This window comes from Henningerozyma blattae, chromosome 1 (genome assembly GCF_000315915.1).
Source record: "Henningerozyma blattae CBS 6284 chromosome 1, complete genome".
Taxonomy (NCBI): domain Eukaryota; kingdom Fungi; phylum Ascomycota; class Saccharomycetes; order Saccharomycetales; family Saccharomycetaceae; genus Henningerozyma; species Henningerozyma blattae.
This window is the reverse complement of record NC_020185.1, coordinates 1,265,646-1,290,281: the sequence shown is the minus strand read 5'-3', so window position 1 is coordinate 1,290,281 and position 24,636 is coordinate 1,265,646. Positions and strand designations below refer to the sequence as shown.

The 24,636-nt window shown below is 32.2% G+C and overlaps 11 protein-coding genes across 11 annotated transcripts; 7 read left to right on the top strand and 4 right to left on the bottom strand.

Annotated features, from left to right (window-relative positions):
- Positions 1 to 65: 65 nt before the first annotated feature.
- EMG1 (18S rRNA pseudouridine methyltransferase) lies at positions 66 to 824 on the bottom strand (the record flags this gene model as incomplete). Its single annotated transcript, XM_004177791.1, has 1 exon — positions 66 to 824. The coding sequence occupies one exon, from the start codon at positions 822 to 824 to the stop codon at positions 66 to 68; it is 759 nt and encodes a 252-aa protein (XP_004177839.1).
- Positions 825 to 1,744: 920 nt separating this feature from the next.
- LCD1 (Lcd1p) lies at positions 1,745 to 4,360 on the top strand (the record flags this gene model as incomplete). The annotated part of the gene is made up of 1 exon (XM_004177790.1): positions 1,745 to 4,360. The coding sequence occupies one exon, from the start codon at positions 1,745 to 1,747 to the stop codon at positions 4,358 to 4,360; it is 2,616 nt and encodes an 871-aa protein (XP_004177838.1).
- Positions 4,361 to 4,588: 228 nt separating this feature from the next.
- On the bottom strand, positions 4,589 to 5,214 carry TBLA0A05250 (60S ribosomal protein eL37; the record flags this gene model as incomplete). The annotated part of the gene is made up of 2 exons (XM_004177789.1): positions 4,589 to 4,848; positions 5,208 to 5,214. 2 exons carry the CDS (start codon positions 5,212 to 5,214, stop codon positions 4,589 to 4,591), a joined length of 267 nt encoding a protein of 88 aa, XP_004177837.1.
- Positions 5,215 to 6,133: 919 nt separating this feature from the next.
- TBLA0A05240 (uncharacterized protein) lies at positions 6,134 to 8,374 on the top strand (the record flags this gene model as incomplete). The annotated part of the gene is made up of 1 exon (XM_004177788.1): positions 6,134 to 8,374. One exon carries the CDS (start codon positions 6,134 to 6,136, stop codon positions 8,372 to 8,374), a length of 2,241 nt encoding a protein of 746 aa, XP_004177836.1.
- Positions 8,375 to 9,009: 635 nt separating this feature from the next.
- On the top strand, positions 9,010 to 10,308 carry VTA1 (Vta1p; the record flags this gene model as incomplete). Its single annotated transcript, XM_004177787.1, has 1 exon — positions 9,010 to 10,308. One exon carries the CDS (start codon positions 9,010 to 9,012, stop codon positions 10,306 to 10,308), a length of 1,299 nt encoding a protein of 432 aa, XP_004177835.1.
- A 220-nt stretch (positions 10,309 to 10,528) lies between these two features.
- On the bottom strand, positions 10,529 to 11,353 carry LPP1 (phosphatidate phosphatase LPP1; the record flags this gene model as incomplete). The annotated part of the gene is made up of 1 exon (XM_004177786.1): positions 10,529 to 11,353. The coding sequence occupies one exon, from the start codon at positions 11,351 to 11,353 to the stop codon at positions 10,529 to 10,531; it is 825 nt and encodes a 274-aa protein (XP_004177834.1).
- A 672-nt stretch (positions 11,354 to 12,025) lies between these two features.
- Positions 12,026 to 12,670, top strand: TBLA0A05210 (YbhB/YbcL family Raf kinase inhibitor-like protein; the record flags this gene model as incomplete). The annotated part of the gene is made up of 1 exon (XM_004177785.1): positions 12,026 to 12,670. The coding sequence occupies one exon, from the start codon at positions 12,026 to 12,028 to the stop codon at positions 12,668 to 12,670; it is 645 nt and encodes a 214-aa protein (XP_004177833.1).
- A 1,442-nt stretch (positions 12,671 to 14,112) lies between these two features.
- On the bottom strand, positions 14,113 to 15,846 carry TBLA0A05200 (uncharacterized protein; the record flags this gene model as incomplete). The annotated part of the gene is made up of 1 exon (XM_004177784.1): positions 14,113 to 15,846. One exon carries the CDS (start codon positions 15,844 to 15,846, stop codon positions 14,113 to 14,115), a length of 1,734 nt encoding a protein of 577 aa, XP_004177832.1.
- An 827-nt stretch (positions 15,847 to 16,673) lies between these two features.
- Positions 16,674 to 18,677, top strand: TBLA0A05190 (amino acid permease; the record flags this gene model as incomplete). The annotated part of the gene is made up of 1 exon (XM_004177783.1): positions 16,674 to 18,677. One exon carries the CDS (start codon positions 16,674 to 16,676, stop codon positions 18,675 to 18,677), a length of 2,004 nt encoding a protein of 667 aa, XP_004177831.1.
- A 1,612-nt stretch (positions 18,678 to 20,289) lies between these two features.
- TBLA0A05180 (amino acid permease) lies at positions 20,290 to 22,320 on the top strand (the record flags this gene model as incomplete). Its single annotated transcript, XM_004177782.1, has 1 exon — positions 20,290 to 22,320. The coding sequence occupies one exon, from the start codon at positions 20,290 to 20,292 to the stop codon at positions 22,318 to 22,320; it is 2,031 nt and encodes a 676-aa protein (XP_004177830.1).
- A 1,023-nt stretch (positions 22,321 to 23,343) lies between these two features.
- Positions 23,344 to 23,925, top strand: TBLA0A05170 (nitroreductase family protein; the record flags this gene model as incomplete). The annotated part of the gene is made up of 1 exon (XM_004177781.1): positions 23,344 to 23,925. One exon carries the CDS (start codon positions 23,344 to 23,346, stop codon positions 23,923 to 23,925), a length of 582 nt encoding a protein of 193 aa, XP_004177829.1.
- Between the last annotated feature and the right edge of the window lie 711 nt (positions 23,926 to 24,636).

The following is a 24,636-nucleotide window of genomic DNA, read 5'->3' as shown; positions in this document are numbered from 1 at the left end:
TAAAAAAATACACTCTATTTAAATAATTATGAGAAATGAATGAATCAAAAAACATTGATAGTCCACTATAAAATACCCCAAGCATCTTCAGCACCATGACAAAACTTAGAACATGCAACAGATGCAGATAATGGGTAATTTGATAAACCAACTTTTTCATCTACAAATTCATCAGCAAAATTATCTTTACCTCTAGCTAAAGCACCTACAAAAACACATATACTCTCATCATCATCTAGTTTCTTCATATAATCTTGTACACGAATAACTGGTGCATCAAATGATAGAGTAACTTTACGACATTTTGTTGGTAAATGATCAGTGATTGGGTTTTTAATAGTTTTTAATAATTTTTCTTCAGAATTGACGGATCTAATGGATAATTTATGTAGCAACTGAACCATTAAACCAGAAAATCTCTTGAAAGTTCTTGGTATACGAACAGTTGGATTAACTTCAATTAAAACACCTTTACTAGTTTGGATGTAAACTTGTAATTTACCAGCCTTGTTGATAGGTGAATCTAATAAAGTCAATAAACATTGATGTGTAATATCTGGTCTAACTTCACTTATATCTCTACCCATTTTTTTCAATATACCCTGATGATCATCACAATTCAATAAAACATACTTATCACCACCTGGTCCTGATGATGAAATCCTGTATGTTTCTAATGAAGCCATGGACAATACAACAATCAATCTTTGGGTTGTTTTATCTTTGGAAGTTAAGACTGTTGGTGCTTTGGGTACTAAAGATGCTGGTAAGGCTTTTTGTTCCCCTGCTCTAATGGCATCTCTTACTCTTGAATCTTCAACCATTTTTGTACTTATATATACAGTTTTCTTCTAAATATCAAAATAGTGTGGTATTATAGTTCTAAATCAACTGGTCTTATGTTTTCCAACAAGGTTAACCCTTTATATCTGGCTACAATATTAATAATTGTTTGTATTTAAATTTTCGATGAGATGAGTTTAAAGATTGAAATTTTAAAGATTTAAAAAAAAAATTTATCGACAGTCACGTGCAATTACTATATTTGGAAAATACATTCTACACAACAGTTAAAGTTTAAATACAATTTGAGATCTGGATTTGCCTTTATTGTAGAATCATTTTTTATAATATATATATATCGATGAAGGCTGCTAAGATGCTTGTGGGTCAAATTTTGAGAAAAAAAATTCTTAAATAGCTATTTAATAGAAAATGAAGGTCTTAAAGGTTAAAGAAAAAGGCTATAAAAAATGGATTTTGTCTTTTACTAATATGTGACGTGAATATAGAATTAAGAAAAGGCAAGTACGATTTGTTTAAAGATTTCTTTAGTTAATTGTTTTAACTTTTGGTTATATTATTTGTTTTTAATAATTTAAAATTTACAACAATACCTAAAAATAAAAAAAAACAATTTCCAAAATTATTTTATGAGCCCTATCATATGTGACTATAAACTAAGTATACTTATAAATAAACAGACTATCCTAGTCCTCTAATCAGTGTTTTCTACTATTCATTACTGACCGTTTTTGTAAATATTTATACTTTTTTTTACTTTAAGGTCCGAGATTTAAAACATTCTAAAATTTAAACATATCTTGTTATTATTGAAAAACCTATAATACTATCACTCTTAAAATTTCGAGGGAAATTTAATACTGAGAATTTCAAACATTAATGCTATTGAAATATTATAGATGATTACGGATAATATATAGCCAATTTTGAATGAAAAATCATGTCACTATCCAATTCACATAATTCATCCTTTGGATCTGATTCCGATGACGAAGACGAAGATTTGCTTATGGAGCTTAGTTTAAGACCCCCCAAGTCAGGATTCACCCAGAGTGGTACCCAAGTTTCCAATGCAACTCAAAACATTCCAAGAACGATCAATAATTCTCATACAAAGCCATTAACAAGAGTAATACCTCCCCAGACACTACCTTTCACTACGACCCAACCAGCCAATTCTAGAGCAAAAACCAGTCCTCCAAACAACACCAATTATAATACTAATAATAATGACAGTACTAATAATAATAATAACGCCAGCCTTTTATCTAAATTTACCAGAGCTCAGGGGGAGGCAAGTATGCTAAGAGATAAAATAAACTTAATTAATCAAGAAAAGGATATAGAGAGAAAGAATCATTTAAAAGACAAGGAAGAAGCTGAGAAAAAATATCAACAAGAAATTGAAGATCTTAAAAATCAAATCCAAAGTTTACGAGATGAGAGGCAATTCCTAATATTGGATGCTAAGAGAAAAGATTTAAGCGCTAGAACTCCAAACAATGGGAAAACAAAACAACCTGATACACAAAATACATCTATTCAAGGATCTTCAAGCATTAATAATCATTCTGCATCAACACAAGATACTACCATCTTGGCATCATCGCCAATGGTGAAAAAGAGGAAAAAAGTTATAGAAGAACCTCCAATTTTTGTCAAAATAGTCCCAAATAGACATGTCGGTGATGAAAATGCATTACTTTTTGATTATCTAATTAGAGCAAAGATTATGGGATGCAAATTTACCACCTTGGAGATCTTAAATAGAATTTGTTTTGATTATATCAAGGAATTTAGCTTTAAAAATTCGAATGTTACATTTAAGAAGGGTGACTCAATTGGTGAAAATTATATCAAGTTATTATTAGAATATAAAAAATCAGTGGTATTAAATAAGTTTATCGATTTATTACTGGAAAATACAGCTCTCCTCATTCAAGCCATTTCAGTTAAGAAAAATGAAAGTGATGATAAAGAAGCACGAGAAAGTAAATTAGCTATCCCATTTTTGCTTCATTTAATGTTTGAAATTATTAGCTTTAGACCTAGTGCTGTATTTCCTACTACAATTAAAGAATTATATCTATTCATTTGCGATTTAATTAGAAGAAATGAAAAAGTACTAAAAAAGTCAAGCAATACTGATTCTAATGATTTAAATTTTATTATTTCTCAAATTCAGCCTGCAATTTTCCAATTTGAATTCTTAGAAATTTTAATTATTAATTATTCTTTTGATTTAATTGAAAAAATCATGAAAATATTACAAAGTTATAAAATTAATGTCATATATTCATTTTTCATTGAATATATAAATGAAAGCCAACTAGCTGATCAAAGTAACGGATCCAATGACAGAGATAATTATAATACTAGTAATATTTTTTTAAAAAATTTGGATTATCTTTATAAAATATCAATTTGTAAATCCTATAAACCTATTATTAATGTGGTTTTCAATATTATTTCAATATTAAAAATATTTTCTTCCATTTTAGTAAGATTAAAAGTATTAGAAGAGCAAGATCCAAAAATTTTATCTTCTAATAATGACAAGAGCATACTTAATAATCTATCATCTGGATGGTGGCTTACATGTACCATGAGATTATATGAACTATTAAAGGAAAATACAAATTTCGAGCAAATCAATAATTATATCGAAGATAATGAAACTAAACTAACAAATAACTGTAACGATCAGCATGATGGTAATAATGAAAACAAAGAAATAAATTATTATTTTACTATTTCGAAATTTAATGACATTTTCAGTTTAAATAGAAACATTGGTAGCAACTTACTAGGTGAGAAGATAACCAGTTTAATTGATAAAGACAAATTAAGGGGTACTCCAAATCCGATTCATAAAGATGATATTAGAGAAATTGAGAAAGATTTAAGTTTTAAATTTAAAGTAGAATTATGGCTTTTAAAATTAAAAGATGAAATTCTAACAATTTTGGAAAGCTTATTGGAAATTTATTCCCCTACCTTAATCAAGAACGTAGCTATTGATAAGAATTCCATGTTAATTGAATTAAGTAAATTTATTGCCAATGAACAAGAAATAATGATTACTCAAAACCTTATAAAAGACTCTGTAAATTTAAGAGATAGGATGGATTTAATTGAACATACGTTAATAATAATATATCAAATATTAACATTTCATAAAGATGAGATCAATATCGAACAGTTTAAGAAAGTAGAAATTGAATTAGTGGTTGCATTAAGTCGTATTATTGATGATCGTTGTTGGAAAAATAATGATTCTTCAAACACAGATGTCTGTATAGGCGTAATCTCAAACCGATTAAATGAAATAAAAATTAGTAATGAAGTTAATCTATTTGATGATGAATTAGAAAATATGCCTAAATATGTAAGAGAAGAATATAAGGCTATGCTTAAAATGGAGGAGGATAAGATTAATCAAATAAATTATGGTGAGCATTGTAGAAGAATTGCAAGAAGCATTCTGGATAGTAAATTGGATAAAATCATATCTATGCAAGATATGGATTCATTATATGTCAGTATGGGGAAGTGAAATTACATTATCGTGCCAGCTTACTTGAAAGATCTCCATCAATAAATAAAAGGATTCTTTTTTTTCTGTTTTATTTTATATTTTTAGTTTATTATTTTAATTCTAATAATATTTATATGCAAAAATGATTTTGATAAAGAGTTTAATAATATATATTTAAAACGGATATAAAAGGTTACGTAGATAGATAAAATAATTTCATGAATTCAGAAATTGATTTTAAAATATTTAAGCAGAAGCAGCCTTTGGAACACCAGATTGGAAACCATTCTTGAATCTTCTGGAGACATGTTTCAAATATTGCATTCTACCGGTACCGGTAGTGTGTCTTCTCTTAGCCTTAGCACCCCAGTTGTAAGATCTGGTCTTAGCAGCTGGGTAACCACAAGAAGCACAGGTCTTCTTTTGAACGTGGAATGAACGACGGCCACATCTGTTACACAAAGTGTGGGATTTGTTGTGACGCTTACCGAAAGAAGGAGTACCCTCTGATTAAAAAGAAATTCACATTAATGTTTAATACATCAATATAATATTGGTTAGTAAAAATGAATCTTTCAAATATTTTAACTTAAACGTATTCCTTGTTTCGAATAAAGTACCTTTAATCTATGAAATTAGGCTTGTCTCACGTTATAATTTGTATACTTATATTTCCTCAGTGTTGGTTACCATTTCAATTTATTCAATCATTATAATAGTTCAAAAGCTTGATAATTTCAGTTTTATTCCATAATTTCATAAAATTTCTATGTAACTATTACTTCGCCACTAAGAAAATACGTCTATTCCTCCAGTCGATTCCAATATAATCAACGGTTTATTTCGCAATAACTTCGTTACATACTACCCATTTTTGCTTATAATGTCTTTATCTGGTTTAGCAATTCAACTAATAATAATATATCTATTCATATATCATATGCTTGATAAATAACCATTTTTTCTTTAGACGGCTATTAGATGCAACCCGAATAATTCACCCATACTTGGCATTCACTATTATCTGGAAGACCATAGAGAACTCTTCCCATCCTCTGCCTAGACAATACTGAACTCTGTCTGGAAAGAAATTGTTTCTCTCTTTGGAACCTAGTTAGAAGGAACTTCTTCTCTTGGTCTGGTAAGAAACTTCTCACTAGAAATTCATTATTTTCCGTTTAGTATGTTCAAGTGGAAAATTCCTTGACCGACTTCAGAAGAAAAAGTGACGCAGAATGTTTTTCAAGTTTTTCATCGGCTCTATAAAATTTCAAGCAAAATTCTACAAAAAAAAGAATAAATATTATGGTGTACAGATGCTTGGAATGAACAGGAATTGTTGTCCAAAACATTGAAGATTTGAAATATTTTTTTTTGTAAAATCTTTACGTGAACTATTGTTTACGCGTATAAACGCGTAAACACAGATGCCGTAGTAATAAGGGAGGAGTTTTACGCGTTACTAAATTGCAAACGTTTCAGGTTACTCATTCTTTGAAGACATGTAATTGCTTGAACTTTCTCCTATAATCATGCAAGGGAAATTTTATTTCTAATACTCTTGCATTGTGAGATAGTGTGTATGTATATTCTTTTATTAGCAATAAAAATTATAGTTTTATTTACAAGTGACTTCCAATAATAAGCCACTGTATAACATTAACATTAATAAGTAGGACCACTACACTATTAAGTAAAAGCGCAACATAATCGTTAGCTCAATTAACAAAAAAAAAGTATAATAAATATAAAAAAACAAACAGAATTACAGTAAGTAATATATTCTCAATAATGGCTAGTCAATTTCCTCCTTCATCTCCAATTGGCGCAAGAAATTATACATTTGATAGTCATGCTACTGGTAGTAATGAAAACATGAATAGTTCTTACATACAAAGCCCATTACCTTTAAAGAAACCATTAGATTTTGCCGTTCAAACCAAATATAGTCATAAAAAAATGACTAGTAAATCTGGCTTCAAAGAAAAAGTTGTTCCATTGCTATTAGATGAATTGACTTCTTTAAACAATAATAATAATAATAATAATAATAATAATAGTAATAACAATGATTATCCAACTCCAAACCCTTCTTCTACTATTGGGAATTCTTCTCCAATTTCAAAACAATATAACTATCAGTCTTCTCCAGTTCATTCTAACCCAACATCATTTAATAATTTGTCTCCAATTAAGAAGTCACCCACCTTTAATTTTAAAAAAATAGAATCTAATTTATTTCAATTGAACTTAGACCCTTTGGATTCAACTAACTTATTCATTGGTAGAAAATCGAAGCAGGTTGATATTACTTTACCAAGTAAAAAAAATATTTCGAGAAAGCATGCTATCGTCTCATATTCAAAATTGAATAACAAGATTACCTTGAAATGTTTAGGTTTAAATGGGTTAATCATTACTTTACCAAAGAAATTGTCTTGTAATCTAATTAAAAGAAATTTAAACAAAGAAATTTATGAATTATCAACTGCACCATTATTAAATATCTTTAGTGAAGATACAAAACAAAACTCTACTGTCACCGAGAAACCATTAGTTAGATCTCGCGATGTCACATCTTTTGTTCTTTTAAAAGATGAAACTGTAATTATACCTTATATTAAAAATACAATCGTTGATTTTAGACAAATAAAAATTTCAATATCATTATCTGATGAAAGTCATTTAATTTCAAAAATTGATAATGATTCTATTTCTGACACTACAGAGAATACAGTATCTGTTACAAATGGCGAAGTCACTAATAAATTAAAGGCTAATTATGATTGCAGAAAAAATCTATATAATGATATTATTAACAGCCCAATCACTTCATCTCCAATGGCTGGAAGTGTGCCACTGAAGAGAACAATTGCAGATCCTCAATTTTCTTCCCCACCTGCATTATTAAAGAGAAATAAGCATACTAGTCTGTCTGCTAATTCTTCTATTGATACTTCATCACTTTCTTCTTTACCTGTATCTCCAATAAAATATACTTCATCCAATTCAAATATTATTTCTCCATTCAATTCTGTCGATAGATCAAGAGCACCTTCTCCTAAATTGAATAATGTTATAGAACCAAAAGATACAAATATCGCTTCAATTACCCCTATTCCAAGTTTTGATTTAACAAAAAAGAAAAAGAAAGTTCCAACAGTTTCAGCTTCTTCTATAATATTATCAAAAAATATAAAACCGAATCAAAATCTAAAAGAATCCTCTGCAGATCTATTAACTAGAAAATTAATGGAACCAAGTAATTCTTTAAAAAAGGCTGATTCTATAAAGCAGCTAAAACAAGAGAAGGCTAAACCTCAGTCATCGTTACTATCGAATTCTTCCTCATCATCTCTTTTACCTCCTATACAGCAAACCATCAAAGCTAAATCTCAAGATAGACCAACTCCAAGAATTGAAACTTCTAAAACTCCAATCAAGTCCAAATTAGAAAATGATATTAAAACATTAAAACGTCATGCCATTGATGAACTAACACAGAACACAAGAAAGGATAAGGATACCCATCTTTTAGTTCATGATAAAAATGCCAAAAAAGAATCATCTATTAATTCTAAATCAATTACCACTCCAATCATTAGCAACACAGACACTAAAAAGAATCCATCTGTCAAAGTTAAAAAATCTAACGAAGAAATTATATCAGAAATGGAAAAATCCGGAGTTGTTATTGAAGATTTACAAAATATTCTAATCAACTATTTGGCTTATGGTAATGTCCAGCAAATTCCATTATTCCAACTAGCTAAAGTGAATAAGCAAATCGCAACTTTAAAGAGATCACAAGTGCGTGCATTATTGGCAAAATCATCCAACTGTATTGGTGTAATTTATCGTAGCGGTAAAGATGCAGCAGGGAAACCTCTTGATGAAGAGTATTATTACGATTTGGAAAATGATTCAAATCAAGAGAGAAGAAATTTGGTTTTATCATTGAAAGGTGGGCGTACAGGTTTAAGATCTTGTAGAAAAACTCATAAACAATATTTCTGGAAAAAGCCAAAATAATAAGTATATCTTACGAATAATTAGTATATTCTACGTTATTATTGCTGTTTTTTCTTCTTTTATTGCATTTTTAATTTTCTTCATCATATCTTTTATGTGTATTTTTAAGTCATTTTCGTTGAGCATCTAGCTGCTCAACCTGTATTATATTCTGATATTTTCACATCAAGTTTCCTACTAATGTCTAAATTTCTGTACATTTATTTAACTAACCATTCTTTTATTATATAGTATAATTGCTATTCAACACCTATAGATTTTCTTTTCTTACAAATATATAGATTACTATTATAGGGCAAACTCTTCATCTATAAATATAACAAAATTATGTTCATGGTTATGAATAGTTGAATTGTAGAAGTGAAATTCTTTACTTGGCTTGGCATCAAAATTTGAAACCGGCGCTACCATTAGGTGTAAAAATACGGAAATGGCATAAATGAAAATAAGGATCTTGAATTTTCTATAAGGAGAGAATTTAATAATTAAAGGTGCGTGTATGTAAATTCTCGATATCTATTTGAAATAAAACTTTATTTACATCAAATTTTTTTGTATATGAGAAATATAAATGTATACATACATACATACATACATACATATATATATAGCAAAAATAAAAGATAAAAGGTAAAATGGTATTGGCTCCCAGTGTTCAGCGTGTAATTAATAGAGCAATTGAGTTTGATAATGCAAACCTGCCCATCATTAGTTATTATCTGAGACTTTATTCAATTGAACAGATTTTGCGCTTATCTGATCGTGGTGATGAGGAAAATATAAAATGTGGTGAATTATTAGATACTATTGAGACCTTTAAAAAAGAAATCAATGATACAGAACATGATAATGAAGGTTTAACAATATTGGTTAACGACCAATCAAAGGCAAGAATATATTTGATAAATTTCACTATTTCACTGTATAATAAGTTATTGGGGCAAATTAAAGAAGGACCCTGGGATAATGATTTGAAAAATGGTCTTTGGTGTTCAATTGACTTATTTAATTCAATTATGCATTTATGGCAAAAAGATCTTAATGAAGAAACAGAAGGGGCATTAAAGAAACGTACCAAAATTTGTAAATTATATATTAGTAAGCTTGCTAAAGGGGAATTAGGTGCGCCAAGTAAGTCAGATGAAATAGAAACGAAAAGTGTTACAGCTACAATTAAAGAAAATAGTATGGATAAAGATCAAAATTTAGCTGATATGGATAAAGAGACTCCAGAAATCAATCAAAATAATGATGAAGCATCCATCGAAAATTTAAAATTCAATGGTAATGCTGATATAAGTGATCAGAGTGATCAAAGTGATAACGATGCTGATGTTAATGAAGAGCAAGATGAAAATGAGAGTGAACCGCCAACATTTTTACCAGATACCCCATCGTTTGATCCGACTGAAGCAAAATTGGATCATGAAAATGATTCAGATATAAAGGATGGTCCGAATGAATTTAATTTTAAAGAACATATATCTGGTATTAGCAATGATGAAAATGATGAAAGTGTAGACAGTGAAGCTATATCACATACTGATATATCTCTACCAGTTGCACCTTCATCTGTGCCAACATTTATCGATGAAAACGCGGATGATATCGATGATGAAGCTCTGAGAAAGTTAAGGGAGCAAGCTCTTCGTGTAACACAAAATGACAGTGATAGTAGTAGTGACGATGTTGATGAAGTGTCCGATGATAATGATGAAACTAATATTTCCTCCAGAAATGATACAAAGAAAGAAGAGGAGTTAGTTCATCCAGTATTGACTAAAGAAGATATGGAACATATGATGGATCGTGCTAGCAAGATTGAAAGGGTTCAAAGGTTGGCCAAGTACGTTGTCAGTGCATTAAACTACGAAGACATTCCTACTGCTAAAGATGAATTAAAACGAGCATTGGCAATATTGGACGCTCTATGAAGGTGTTTTGAGTATTTATCAAAATATAAAAAAAATAAAACAAAAACAATCTATTCAATACAATACTATCTATATCTGTCATATTGAACATATTTATATCTATATTTATATATATATGATAATATAGTAATATCCATACGCTAGATTTGACAATAATATATACCAGTAACAAAATGACAAGATAATGCATATACAAAAAATACTAGGAGAATGGTATTAATTAAACCATTGTTTCCATTTCTTGATTTTCTGCTTCATATGGATCAATTGGTTTCAATAGACGCGACCAACAGATATATATGACTAATCCACCTATAGAAGAACCAAACAAGACATCATACCAGTGATGTCTGTGATCTGTTAATCTTGAAACCATGACGATGATTGGTATTATAATACACCATAAATTACGCCAATTTGGGCCATTGATGAATTTTTTTTGCCAAAAATAAAGGAACCCCAAGGAACAAGTGACAAAACTTGAATGACCACTTGGTGTACTCTTTAACCCTTCAAATAAGATGGCTTTATTTGGCTGTGTACAGACTTGTAAATTATACCAAACATTCAAATCTGTTGTTAAGTTGGGATCTGGCATACAACGAGCAATGAAATCTGGTCGTAGATTCCCAATAACCAATTTTAAGACATTTGTAACGGCCCCATTAAGGTTTAAGATGAGTACAAACGCTATTAAACTCAAATGTAAGAAATGTAATTTCTTACTAATGAAATATGGTTTTAAATTTTCACCTTTTGTAAATTTCAATTGATTTGATAGATTACCGAAAAAGCATTGCAAAACAATTATAAGAAGCCCTGGAATTGTACATAAAACCAGTAATTGTTTCCCTGAAATGACTTCATTAGAGACATAACTTTTAGAAATATGTTTATTTGTTAATTGGAATTTTTTATCTTGATATCTTGGAGTAGAATAAAATTCAGTAGTTGCAAATATAGCAAAACTAAAAGCAATTAGAGAATAATAAACAATAAATTGGTAAATATATTTCAGAAATTCATGGCGCTTAGTTTGTTGCATATTCACCAGTAAGATAATGTTATTGTGATTATTATTTCCTTCAATATATATATATATATATATATATTGAACTTTTTATCTTTGTTTGTTTTGTTTTAATTTACATATAGGAACCTTGAATATAATGTAATATATATTATTGTTTTAATTTCACGGATGTTGACGAAATAGACAACTTTTGTAGGGTATTTTGTTAGTATGATAATTTTCGGAAATTATCTCGGTTTCAGTAATAACCAATTAATAATCACGTGGTGTGAAGTATCCTATTTGGGAAATAAAAATAATATGTTCAAATCTAACGAGAAATACACTTGGTATAGGTCAAGAAGACACATTATGGTTAATTAAGCTTTTTTAGAACTGTTTGTTAAAGCGTTTTTCTTAATTATATATTGCATTTAATATCTGTACTAGGGTTAAATCATGATGTTTATAGGGTTTTAGGGTGCACATTGTTTTTTTCAACCAAATTCTCCACATCCCTTTTTTCCTTTTTTGGAAAATTGAAAAGAAATCTCCCGAGACAATTAGGGGTGCAGAAATTTCAAATATTTCATAGTATGTTATATATTATATAAATATATATTATTGCCATAGAAATATCAAGAATTTGATAACAAATTAAATAAAAATAGAACAAAAACAAATACATCAGCATTAGATATCAAGATGATGCACGCATTAGACGCTTCGCAAGCTTCTGTAGAAGGATTAGCAAAACACGACATTTTAAAAGATGTCATTAAGGATATCAACTTTAAACCTTGGGGGTATATCACTGGTCAATTTAGTGTTAATGCCCCAATAAGTATGGGTAATACTTTAGATATTGAAGAGACAAAATTGAGACCACAGTTACAATTTGTTGCTGATCCAAAGGAGAGTGGTATTCCCAAGATTAATGACAGTGATCTATTCACTTTGGTAATGACTGATCCAGATGCTCCTTCTAGAACTGATAAGAAGTGGTCTGAGTTCTGTCACTACATTGAAGGTGATATTAAGCTATTGCAAGAAAATCAACATACTACTGGTGGTGTAGTTACTGATCCTCAATTTTTTGCTACTAGCATTGCAAACGGGAATGTACTACAATCGTATCATCCACCTGGTCCACCAAAGGGTACAGGCAAGCATAGATATGTATTGATCCTATATAAACAGCCACCTCGTACTTCAAGTAGCCAATTTACAAAAGTTACTGGAAGACCTAATTGGGGGTATGGGACTCCTGCTACCGGTGTTCATAAATGGGCCACTGAAAATAAATTAGAACCAATTGCTGCTAATTTTTTCCTAGTTCAACAACCTTGATATGATCAAATTATATAAAAATATAAGCATATATATATCTATATATATACATCTATGACTTTTTCTAACGATATGTTACAATGCTACTACTCTTGTCGGGTGTGCTTTGGATTGCAAACTAAAATTTTACAAGTTAATACAAATTAAGATATATTGACAAGGTAGGGCTATTATCGATGGGTAGAATAAATATGCATTAATATTAGGAACGGTCATATATATCCTTTCAATAAACTCATCACTTTCTAAAATACCAATAACTATGTAGCAATTCTAAAGTTGTTGTGGTCATTTTCTTGCTGATATTATAAAAATGATGAGTATGGAACGAAACTTGTTCACTTACTCACTTGATGCTCCCATATAAATGGTTACTTGGTCTTACAATTAATTACCTCTTTATTTATATGTAAAAAGAGATATATAATATTCGAGTTGTTGTTATATTACCATAGAGGAACTGATGAAACCTGGTTTAATATTTGATTGGAAGATTGTGAGGTTCTAATATTGAATTATTTCTACTTTCATAAACTTTATCAATATTTCCCCTTTACTGTTGGAAATAGTATAACAACAAACGTTCCATTCATGTCAATTTCAGGAAAAAAATAGTGAATAATTGAGTGAGGTTCTTTTGTTTAATAATATTCATACAATCTTAAAATTTGAAAGTCTTTATTTGGTAAATATCTAAGTATCCATACAAGTTCGTTAGTTGTCTAAACCACATGTCATACAAGAACTTTGTTTTACTATTCTGTAGCATATTTTTCTTCAAACTGTTGTATCTGTGACTGAACTATGAAAAACTGATTCAAAACTATCCAATGTAGGTCGTAGATTTTCTTTGTTTTTACACATTGGATCAATGCATCCTATTTGTTGATAAATACAGTAAGCGTACAATTTTTTTTACCCAGTTTTATTATGTATCTTAAGCAGACTTGAATATTAACTAGGAACGGCATTATATCTGACACTATTAATTCAATTAATAATGTATCTACTGTGGCTATGGGAGTTCTAACAGGGATACTTGGGAACATTTTAAAATTTTGGTGTAAGGAATTGAAATTCCAAAGAAAGGAACATCCTAATCTTATATTATAACGGTGTAAATAAACAGATTAAATAAAAATGGTTGAATTAAATAATACACCACTAAAGAAGAAAATAAATTACGTAATACATAATTTCGGCGGCTATTCTGGTTCTTGATTTACAATTTGAACTTGTAATGTCAAAAGGTATTACTCTATATATACTCTACTCATAGCTCACACTTGTTGTTTGTTGCCCATTTCTTACAGTTTGTAATATTATAATTTATTATGATTTATATATATTTATATGATTTTATATGGTTTTATTATATTTTTTTATAACATGTCTAATATAATGACTTATTCGCTACTTACATCACTAGCACGCTTCGTTCGCTAGCTTGTTTGTTGCTCGTTATGTTGAAACAATGCATTAACCAATTCTTCGTACACCGCAATTTGAAATTCATCTAATTTCAAATGATTTAAAGAAGGCGCTACTATACCATTGGAAGACAAAGGATCATCATTTGCATAATTTTCCATCATTTTATGATACATTTGTAATTCCAACCTTTTGTTTTTATAATGATTTTCATAAATATTTAAATTATTAGGTATAGCACATAACCAAATTCTTGCTTTATAAAATTTAAACAATTCTTTAATCAAATCTCTAAAATCATTACGCTCTTGACAAATGTAATAAAAAGTTAATTTTTTCCTATCGAATTGGAATTCCGAACTTAGGATTTGAATGTTTAAATTATGATGATTCCCATTGGAATTGGAATTTACATTGTTATTTAAAGTTTGTAATTTCAATTGAGCAATTTGTAATGCTTTTAATTCATCTTGGAATTTATTATGTAAATTTGTAGAGACTTCCCAAGTCGATGCAAATCTAAGTACTTGTTTGGATGGTACGACTAATTGAGTTAATTCTATCACATCATAGAGTCTTGAATTTAATTTACCGTTTTGGAATTTAATAGATTCTATAAGATCGTTAATGAATGAATGGTTTGGATGATGTTGAGATTGAGACGTGATGAGAGAATCAAAATGCACTTTTTTTTTCAAGAAATTGATAACCAGTGCTAGATCCAAATCTACAGTAGGTTGTACGACATATGCTAAATCTTTACCTCTATCACCGTCTATTATCACCAAATCACCTCTTTGCATGGATACATTAGAATCACTAGGTATAGATAATAATTCTAATTTCCCATTCTTAAGTGTCACTAAACACAGGGGACGATACGTATGATCTCTAAACGGAGATTGTTGTTGGGATTGAGCCAAATGAGAAGTTGGCTGTGAAAAATAATTCAAATTACAACTTCGTAAAAATGATAGAAATTTAGATACTGAATCATTAGAATTCATCATTCTTGATTGTAAATTGTCTACAAACTGGCAGGAGGGTTGAGCAGCAAAATAATTGGTACCACATTCAGTATATAATTGACGCAATCGTGGTGAAGGAGATGAAAAGGCGCCTGAGGAGACACCAGACGAAGCATTACTGGAAACACTGCTGGAAACACCATCAGTCATAGAATATGAATTGTCTGATACTTGCTGGCCCATTTGAGGCAACACATTTGGAGGCAAACTATCATCTGTAGGATCAAATATCGATCTACGGCGCGGGTTATAATTATGAATTAAACTATCGGCAATATAAGAAGAACGACGTCCAGTGGCACCACCATATGCAAATTGCTGAGCCTGTGATTGTTGCTGTTGCTGTTGCTGTTGCTGTTGCTGTTGCTGTTGCTGTTGCTGTTGCTGTTGTGATGATGATGATGGCGGCAGCATCTCACCATGTGAACTAGGGTCAAAGAGTACAAACCTTGGGCTAAACCCAGGTGCTGAATTTTTTCTAGATGTATGATGGCTAACAGAAGGAGCACTTCGAGGAGGAAATTGCGACGGGAAATGTGGGGTGGCCTGGAGTGAAGCATGTAGAGAACGTGGTAGGTCAGAAAGTGAGGTCTGGGGGACTAGCGAATGCTGAGGGGCGGCCATTGAGGCATGGGGTGTTAAAGGTTGTGACGGTTGCATAACAAGGCTTTGGCTTGGACAAGGGCTTGGACAAGGACTGGTGCCTGGAACTGACATAAACAAATCAAATCAAATAAAGGGCCAGGCAAGGGCATGGGCGCTTATATATGTCTGTGATCGTATATATGTTGATTTTGAATCTCAAGGTGGATGTGGGGCGAACAAGGGGCAGGCAAGGGGGATCTGGTGGGGCACGGGCGGAATGCGTGGGGGCACGGGCGGGGATGGCGAGGTGTACGGATGAAAAAGTGTGGGGGCACGGGTGACTGATGCAAGGATGCATTGTGGTTGTGGTGTCCGGGTGGAGGACAATGTTGTCCGGCCGGATATGGTGTCCGGCAATTCTCTTTTTTTTTTCTTTTTTTCATTGTCCCGACGCGTCTTACAAAAAATGCCTGGCATTCCGAATGAAGTTTTTTTTTTCTACTTTGTTTGCGGAGCGTGTCGCAAGAGCTGCCCAAAATAGACATGTTCCGTAGAAAGAGTTGGTTTGGTTCCCAAACAAAGTAAATGGCCGGGATTTAAATTGCTTTTTTGTTATTGAAATATTGAAAAATTTTTGATATTGGTATTGAAAAAATTTATTGTAAATGCAAAAAAAAATTTTGTCATCCAAAACCGTACGTATGGCATCCTTCATTCTATATATGTCTAGGAGTTTTCTGTGGGTGAGTATCAATAAGTTTCATCTTTAGTTCCACGTCTTTCAGTTCCGTGAGTTCCGTAGTAGTCGTGAGTTCCTCTCTCTCTTTCTCTTGTATCTTGGATATTTCTTGTTTGTTTAATTAAATAAAAAAAAATTAGTCTTATTAAGCTGTCTATTAGTCGCTGTCTAGCATAGTTTAATTTTTTTAGTCGTTTTTATAATGACCAACTCAGCAATCATGCAAACACCGAAAGATTACGAAATCACTAGTGAACATGAGGTCGAGTATTTCGATCAACCTTCTCTTCACAATAGGTCCACTCATCATTCTTCCAAAGATGCTACCAATGTTCAATTTGCTCCAGGCGACTCAGATAACGATGATTCAGATAATGAATCCACTAACAATAATCAATCTTCCTCCCCTCATGGTGCTTCCAAATTCTTGCCTCAAGTGAAGAATGAAAGATTTAGAAATTGGTTAGATTCATTTAAAAGAGCAGAGACCCCGAATGCCTCATCGTCAACTGCTGATGAAAATGCAGTGGAGAATTATTCTATGCAAGAGTTTGATAATGATTTAGAAAATAAGAAATCCAATTTACATATTAGAGATGATGAATTAGATTACGCCACGGTCAATGTGGATTCTCAACCAGTGGAACAACAAGATGAAAATGCTCAATTGAAACAAACTATTAAGCCAAGGCACGTCATTATGATGTCCTTGGGGACAGGTATTGGTACTGGTTTACTGGTGGGTAACGGTACTCCTCTGGCTCAAGCTGGTCCTGCTCCTTTGGTTATCGGTTATGGTATCATGGGTACTTGTCTTTATTGTATTATTCAAGCATGTGGTGAATTAGCTGTTGCATATTCTAAAGTTAATGGGTCGTTTAATACTTTCCCAAGTTTCCTTGTGGACCCTGGTTTCAATTTTGCCGTCGCATGGGTTTATTGTATTCAATGGCTTTGTGTTTGTCCCTTGGAATTAGTCACTTCCTCTATGACTATCAAATATTGGACCACTAAAGTGGATCCTGATGTATTTGTTGTTATCTTTTATGTGTTGATTCTGTTGATTAATTTCTTTGGTGCTAAAGGTTATGCCGAGGCTGAATTCTTCTTTAATTGTTGCAAAGTTATGATGATGATTGGGTTTTTCATCATGGCTATTTGTATTAATACTGGTGCGGCTGGTACTGATGGTTATATTGGTGCCAAGTATTGGAATGATCCAGGTGCATTTAGAGGTCAAACCAAGATTGAAAGATTTAAAGGTGTTATGGATACCTTCGTTACCGCAGCTTTCGCATTTGGTGCTACTGAATTTATCGCTTTAACTGCAGCTGAACAATCTAATCCAAGAAAGGCCATCCCATCTGCTGCTAAGAAGGTTGCATACAGAATCCTTTTAATTTTCTTAACTTCCATTATTTTGATTGGGTTCTTAGTTCCATACAATTCTGATCAATTGATGGGTTCCAGTTCTGGTGGTAACTCTGCATCTCCTTATGTCCTTGCTGCTTCATTACATGGGGTTCATGTTGTTCAACATTTTATCAACGCTGTCATCTTGTTATCTGTTTTGTCAGTGGCAAACTCAGCCTTTTACTCATCTTCTCGTCTATTATTAGGTTTGGCTCAAGTTGGGTACGCTCCTAAATGGTTCGATTACGTCGATCGTAACGGTAGACCTTTAAGATCCATGCTTTGTGCAGCCATTATTGCCGTCATTGCCTTTTGTGCTACATCTCCAAAGGAAACTGATGTCTTCACATGGTTATTGGCTATCTCTGGTTTATCTCAAATCTTCACTTGGTTTGCCATCTGTGTAAGTCATATTAGATTTAGAAGAGGTATGCAAGTCCAAGGCAGATCCTTGGGTGAATTAGGTTTCAGAGCTCAGACCGGGGTATTGGGGTCTTATTACGCTGCCATCATGTTATTCTTGGCCTTGGTGGCTCAATTCTGGGTCGCTTTGGTCCCTATGAACACTCATACTTTGGATGCCGAAAATTTCTTTCAAAATTATTTGGCTATGCCAATTTTGTTAGCCTTGTATGTCGGTTTCAAACTCTGGAGAAGAGATTTCAGATTATTCATTAGAGCAAAGAATATCGATCTGATCTCGCATAGAATCATATTTGATGAAGAATTGTTGCGTCAAGAAGATGAAGAGTATAAGGAAAAATTAAGAAACGGTCCAAAATGGAAAAGAGTCGTGGATTTCTGGTGTTAAACGTTCTCACGCTTTTGCAAATTTTGCAATTGCGTTCTGCATTTATATATTCAAAGAATTGTAAAAATACTGTCATTATTGTAACATAAGAAATTTTTTTGAACAAGTCAAAAATAAATCATCATATTGTATTCTTTTCTAAATGGAGAAAAAAAAACAAATAAAAAAAAATAATCCTACAGCGTCTAGAGTGGATCTGCTCTCTTTTCTACGCGTTCATAATTATCTAACTATTTTGTCTTTTGTATTGTGTATTGTGTATTATGTATTGTGTATTATGTTTGATTATATAATTAAATGTGTTAAGAATATTTATTTCGCAAAAAAAATGCCTTGGCTAATGCTATGATCGATGCCCTATAAACGGCTGTGTTTATTGCAATGTTCTCGTCTATGTTAACGGCTGTGGTCACGGCTGTGGTCACGGCTGTGGTTAGTCCATTTACTTTTAGAAACATGATAATGCCAATTATTTCGTTTCGTATTACAATCGTATTTACACATTTGACAATTCACAATTTAAAGTTCACGAATTTATAATTCATTAGGATATTTTTAGATTTACACTATAATTTCTGACGCGTCATGTTTTCTTATAGGGGCTCTGTGCGTGACCACAATATCCAGCCGCCATCGAGGATTTAAATACAGACTTCGGAACTTATCGCTAGTCACTCGGCAATTTTCGCAACATTTCCGGCATCACGTGCGCTGTCTGCGACCGTTTCTTTTTCCACCGGGAGTGCAGCGTTGTTTCGGACGGAACCGATCGGGGAAATTCGGGGAAATCGGGGATTTTCGCCGAGACGGAAAAGAAACTCCCGAATGAGAAAAAGAAATTTCCGAGGGTTCAATTGCCATTCTGTGCGAGCAATTCTGTGGCTGTGCCCCGTACCTTCGGTAGAAATACCAACATTCGAGCATTTAAAAAAAGAAATGCTGACCCCGATATACTAGGAAATACTCGCTACGCAATATACTCTACAACTGGCCCTTATCTGGGAAAAACATTCATTTAAGAAATTATAATACCATATATTATAATTTATCATGATAAACATCAGTAATGTGCCCAAAAGATATACTCTTTTTATTATTCCTTACTTCTTTTAATTAGCCATTATTATGAATGTTAAAGAGAAAAGAAAAAAAAAAGAAAATAGATAGTCAAATAAACTCTTGTTAGATTAATTCCGTCGCTACCGACATTACTAACCAATGCTCTCTCTTTTTTTTCTATTAAATTGAAATAATCTGTAAAAAGATCATTATATATATATAAACATATACACTAACATAGGTTGGAAATTTTATAGCTGTTTCTCCTTTTCTCAAGGGATACCCATACTTTCTTCCTCTTCTTCTTCCTTATTCCCCTTGTTTCCCTTCCACTCGTATCTATATAATATTAATCAAATATTTTATCTTCTATATCATATTGTCCTGGTGTATTGTATTAGCATTAGTATAATAATAATAATAATAATACTAATCATATTCATAATAATACGGATAAGCAAGCTATTCCCGGGGTGTTATATATAAATATTATTTTGAATTAATATTAGAAATTCTCATCAGCTTCATTTACTTCTGATTAAGAAAAAAAGGAATGAAAAATTATTTTAAAGGTGATAGCACAAGTGTTAATTCACTACAGGATATTACTACAGAAAATGTGACACAAGACCGATTTTCTTACGACGATGGGTCGATAGACACTAATAATGGATCTGATTCTTCACAAAACTCTTCACAGAAAGATTTTATATCGAATATTAAAAATAAAAGAATTAGAAACTTCTTGGAAGGGTTTAAAAGAGCAGAACATCATGATGAAAGTTCATTGGCAAACGTAGACCGAATTACCATTGCTCCATCCAAAGATGAACCTACTGAGTATCCTGGTAATAACCAATACCAACGGTCTTCTCCATTCTCCAATGGTCTAGAAGACGATCAAAAAGTCGGACCAGATATTTATATAGATGATCTAGAAAATAAACAACAAGTGGAATTGATTGGCACTACGATACAAGATGAAGAACTTTTACCAGGTCAAAAAAAGGAAGATTCTAATGCTGAATTGAGACAAACTATTAAGCCAAGACATGTCATTATGATGTCCCTGGGGACAGGTATTGGTACTGGTTTATTGGTTGGTAATGCCAAGCCATTAGCTGCTGCAGGTCCTGCTCCTTTAGTTATCGGTTATGGTATTATGGGTACTTGTATCTATTGTATCATTCAAGCTTGTGGTGAAATGGCTGTTGCTTATGGTAATTTGACTGGTTCTTTCAATACGTTTCCTAGCTTTTTAGTAGATCCTGGTTTTAATTTTGCCGTCGCATGGGTTTATTGTATTCAATGGCTTTGTGTTTGTCCCTTGGAATTAGTTACTGCGTCTATGACTATTCAATATTGGACCACTAAAGTGGATCCTGATGTATTTGTTGTTATCTTTTATGTGTTGATTCTGTTGATTAATTTCTTTGGTGCTAAAGGTTATGCCGAGGCTGAATTTATTTTCAATACTTGTAAAGTTCTCATGATTTGTGGGTTTTTCATCTTGGCTATTTGTATCGATACAGGTGCGGCTGGTACTGATGGTTATATTGGTGCCAAGTATTGGAATGATCCAGGTGCATTTAGAGGTCAAACCAAGATTGAAAGATTTAAAGGTGTTATGGATACTTTTGTTACCGCAGCTTTCGCATTTGGTGCTACTGAATTTATCGCTTTAACTGCAGCTGAACAATCTAATCCAAGAAAGGCCATCCCATCTGCAGCAAAAAAAATTATCTACAGAGTGTTAGTCATTTTCTTAAATACCATCATTTTGATTGGATTTTTAGTTCCATACGATTCTGATCAATTATTAGGTTCAGGTGGTTCTGCTACAAAGGCCTCTCCTTACGTCTTGGCTATTTCTTTACATGGTGTTCGTGTAGCTCAACATTTTGTTAATGCAGTTATTTTGATTTCTGTTATCTCTGTGGGTAATTCTGCCTTCTATTCATCTTCTCGTTTATTGATGAGTTTGGCTCAACAAGGTAGTGCTCCTAAGATCTTCGATTATGTCGATCGTGAAGGTAGACCTTTGATTGCCATGTGCTGTTCAGCTGTCATTGCTGTCATTGCCTTTTGTGCTACTTCTCCAAAGGAAACAGAAGTTTTCACTTGGTTAATGGCTATTGCTGGTTTATCCCAATTGTTTACTTGGTTTGCCATTTGCCTATCCCATTTAAGATTCAGAAGAGCCATGAAGGTCCAAGGTAGATCCCTAGGAGAAATGGGGTATTTGTCCCAAACCGGCATTTTGGGGTCTCTTTATGCTGCCATTATGATGATTTTAGCTTTGATAGCACAATTTTGGGTTGCATTGGTACCAATGGGGACTCATACCCCAGATGCTAATAGTTTCTTCTCCAACTACTTGGCCATGCCTATCCTAATTGTATTCTATTTCGGTTACAAGATTTGGAAACGTGACTGGAGATTATTCATTAGAGCAAAGGATATTGATCTGATCTCACATAGAACTATATATGATGAAGAACTGTTACGTCAAGAAGATGAGGAGTATAGAGAAAAATTAAGAAATGGTCCAAAATGGAAGAGAGTCGCTGCATTCTGGTGTTAACAGCACAAAAAAAAATATTAAAAAATTAAAATTTACTCACAATTCTGCATTCACTCCCCCCTCCCCTCTCATCCCTTTTTTTTCTTTAAATTCTACTTCACGTAAATCTAAACGTGTCAGCTTTTATTTTCTAATGTCCCAAACATATACTATCATGTATTCTTTGTCTTAATGTTTATTTCACACACATAGCAACCTAATGTTGTTATTCTGTTTTTTTTTACCCATTGATTTCAACTAACATTCCTTCAAGTATAATCAATCACATTTTATCCCTTTTTTAATTTTTAAGCATATATGAATAATTTACTATTAATAGTTATACTACCATACATACATACCTGATAAATTATCAATTATCAATCACAAATGAAACAGTCGTCATCTAGACATATATATATATATGTCTATTTATGTTCATGTATACATTTTCATTGTTTGCTAATATTACTAATATTACAATCTTGTATGCTGATTAATTTTTCCGCCCCTTTAAGATCACGTTTACTTGATGTAGTTTAGTTTCAAATAATTAGCCATTAGATATTTGGCAGAAGCCACTATTTTTTTCCCCCTAACGGATCCGATTCTGGCAAGTGTAGCACAGAAAACGCAGTACACACCTGATATACCTAGATTACACCTATAGAGATTTCTCACGAGGTGAATATCCGAGATTTCAGAAAATATTGATCTTTTGATGACGCCAAACTAAGTAAAAGATATAATATTACTCAGTTTGCTGATTAATTATATCAAAACCTAATACCGTTTAGGTAATGGTTGTCATGGTACTTAAAATAAAACACGTAGGTTCAACATACGTAACCTATTGAATGGTTATAATTGTTGGATAGATGTTGGCATACGAAATATTGCATATAAATAGCAAGCATATATTGATCACATCTTATAACAATTGATCTTTCGTTCTATACGTTCTTTGTAATTAATTTATAAATAGATCAACTCAGTTGCTTTAATACAACAAACAAAAAACCACCAAAAAAAAACTTCATCGAAATGTCTGCCGCCTCTCCAATTTTGAAACCAATTGCTCAACGTCGTACAATTTACGCTTTGAAACCAGTTTTGCCATCCAATGTTACTTTGAAGGATATCCAATCCATTGTTCAAGAAATTGTCAAGGAAACCCCATCTGCTTTCAACTCTCAACCAAACCGTGCTGTTATCATTACCGGTGCTACTAAGACCAAGGTCTGGGACAGTGTCGTTAAGGCTATTGGTAATGGGGACGGTGCCAAGAGACCAGCTTCCATTAGAGATGAAGCTTTCGGTTCCGTCCTTTTCTTCACTGACTCTAGTGTTACCAAGAATATGCAATCTCAATTTGCCATTTACAAGGATGCTTTCCCAGTTTGGGCTGACCAGTCCTCTGGTGCCGTTCAAATCCAAGCCTGGACTGCTTTGGAAGCCATTGGTTTAGGTGGTCACTTACAACATTACAACCAATTAGTTGAAGCTGCTTTACCAGCTGATATTCCAAAGAACTGGGTTTTACAAGCTCAATTGAACTTCGGTGTTCCAGCTGCTCCAGCTGGTGAAAAAGAATACGCCAGCAACCCAGTTAAAGTTTACGAATAAATTTAAACTTCATAGCGCGTCGTAGTTCTTTTTTTTCTCTATTAATATTCTAAAATATTCAAATCTGATGATAAATTAAAAAAATTTCATTTGAGAGAAGATTAATGTTCATAATTATTATATATATATATTTCTTTTTATAAAATTATGTAACCTTTAATTCTTTTTTCAAATAACTATTATGCAATGGCACTATGTTTCAGTGCCTTATTTGCATTTCTTCACCACATTTCTAAAGCATCTAGTATTGCTTGTCTATTGCTCTTAATCTATAACACGCATGTTGCTACACCTATTACTAAAGTTACTACACTATCACGATATTATATTGTTATCATTTCTAATTCTGTCCTTGGATGTTATTTGTTCATCAATCTAAACATTCTGAGATGAGAATGGCATTTGTTTCAGCATACTACTATTTCCAGGTGTAAAAAAGTGTAAAACAGATGTCCGCTTCTGGTAATAATAGCTGCTCTCGGGAATGTTTTGTAAGTGGGGACTATTCTCATCTGAAAATCTTTTTTACAGGAAAATGTGGTGATCTTAGTAATATTACAATAATGATAAAAAAAATAGATTAAGGTTGTAGTAAATTTCAGAGTCTTCACTAGTTTCTAGCTAAAAAAAAGAAAAAAAAACAAACAGTAAACCATGGCAGATGAGATTATGACTATGAAATCAGTACTCTAGATCGTGTTAATTCTACCG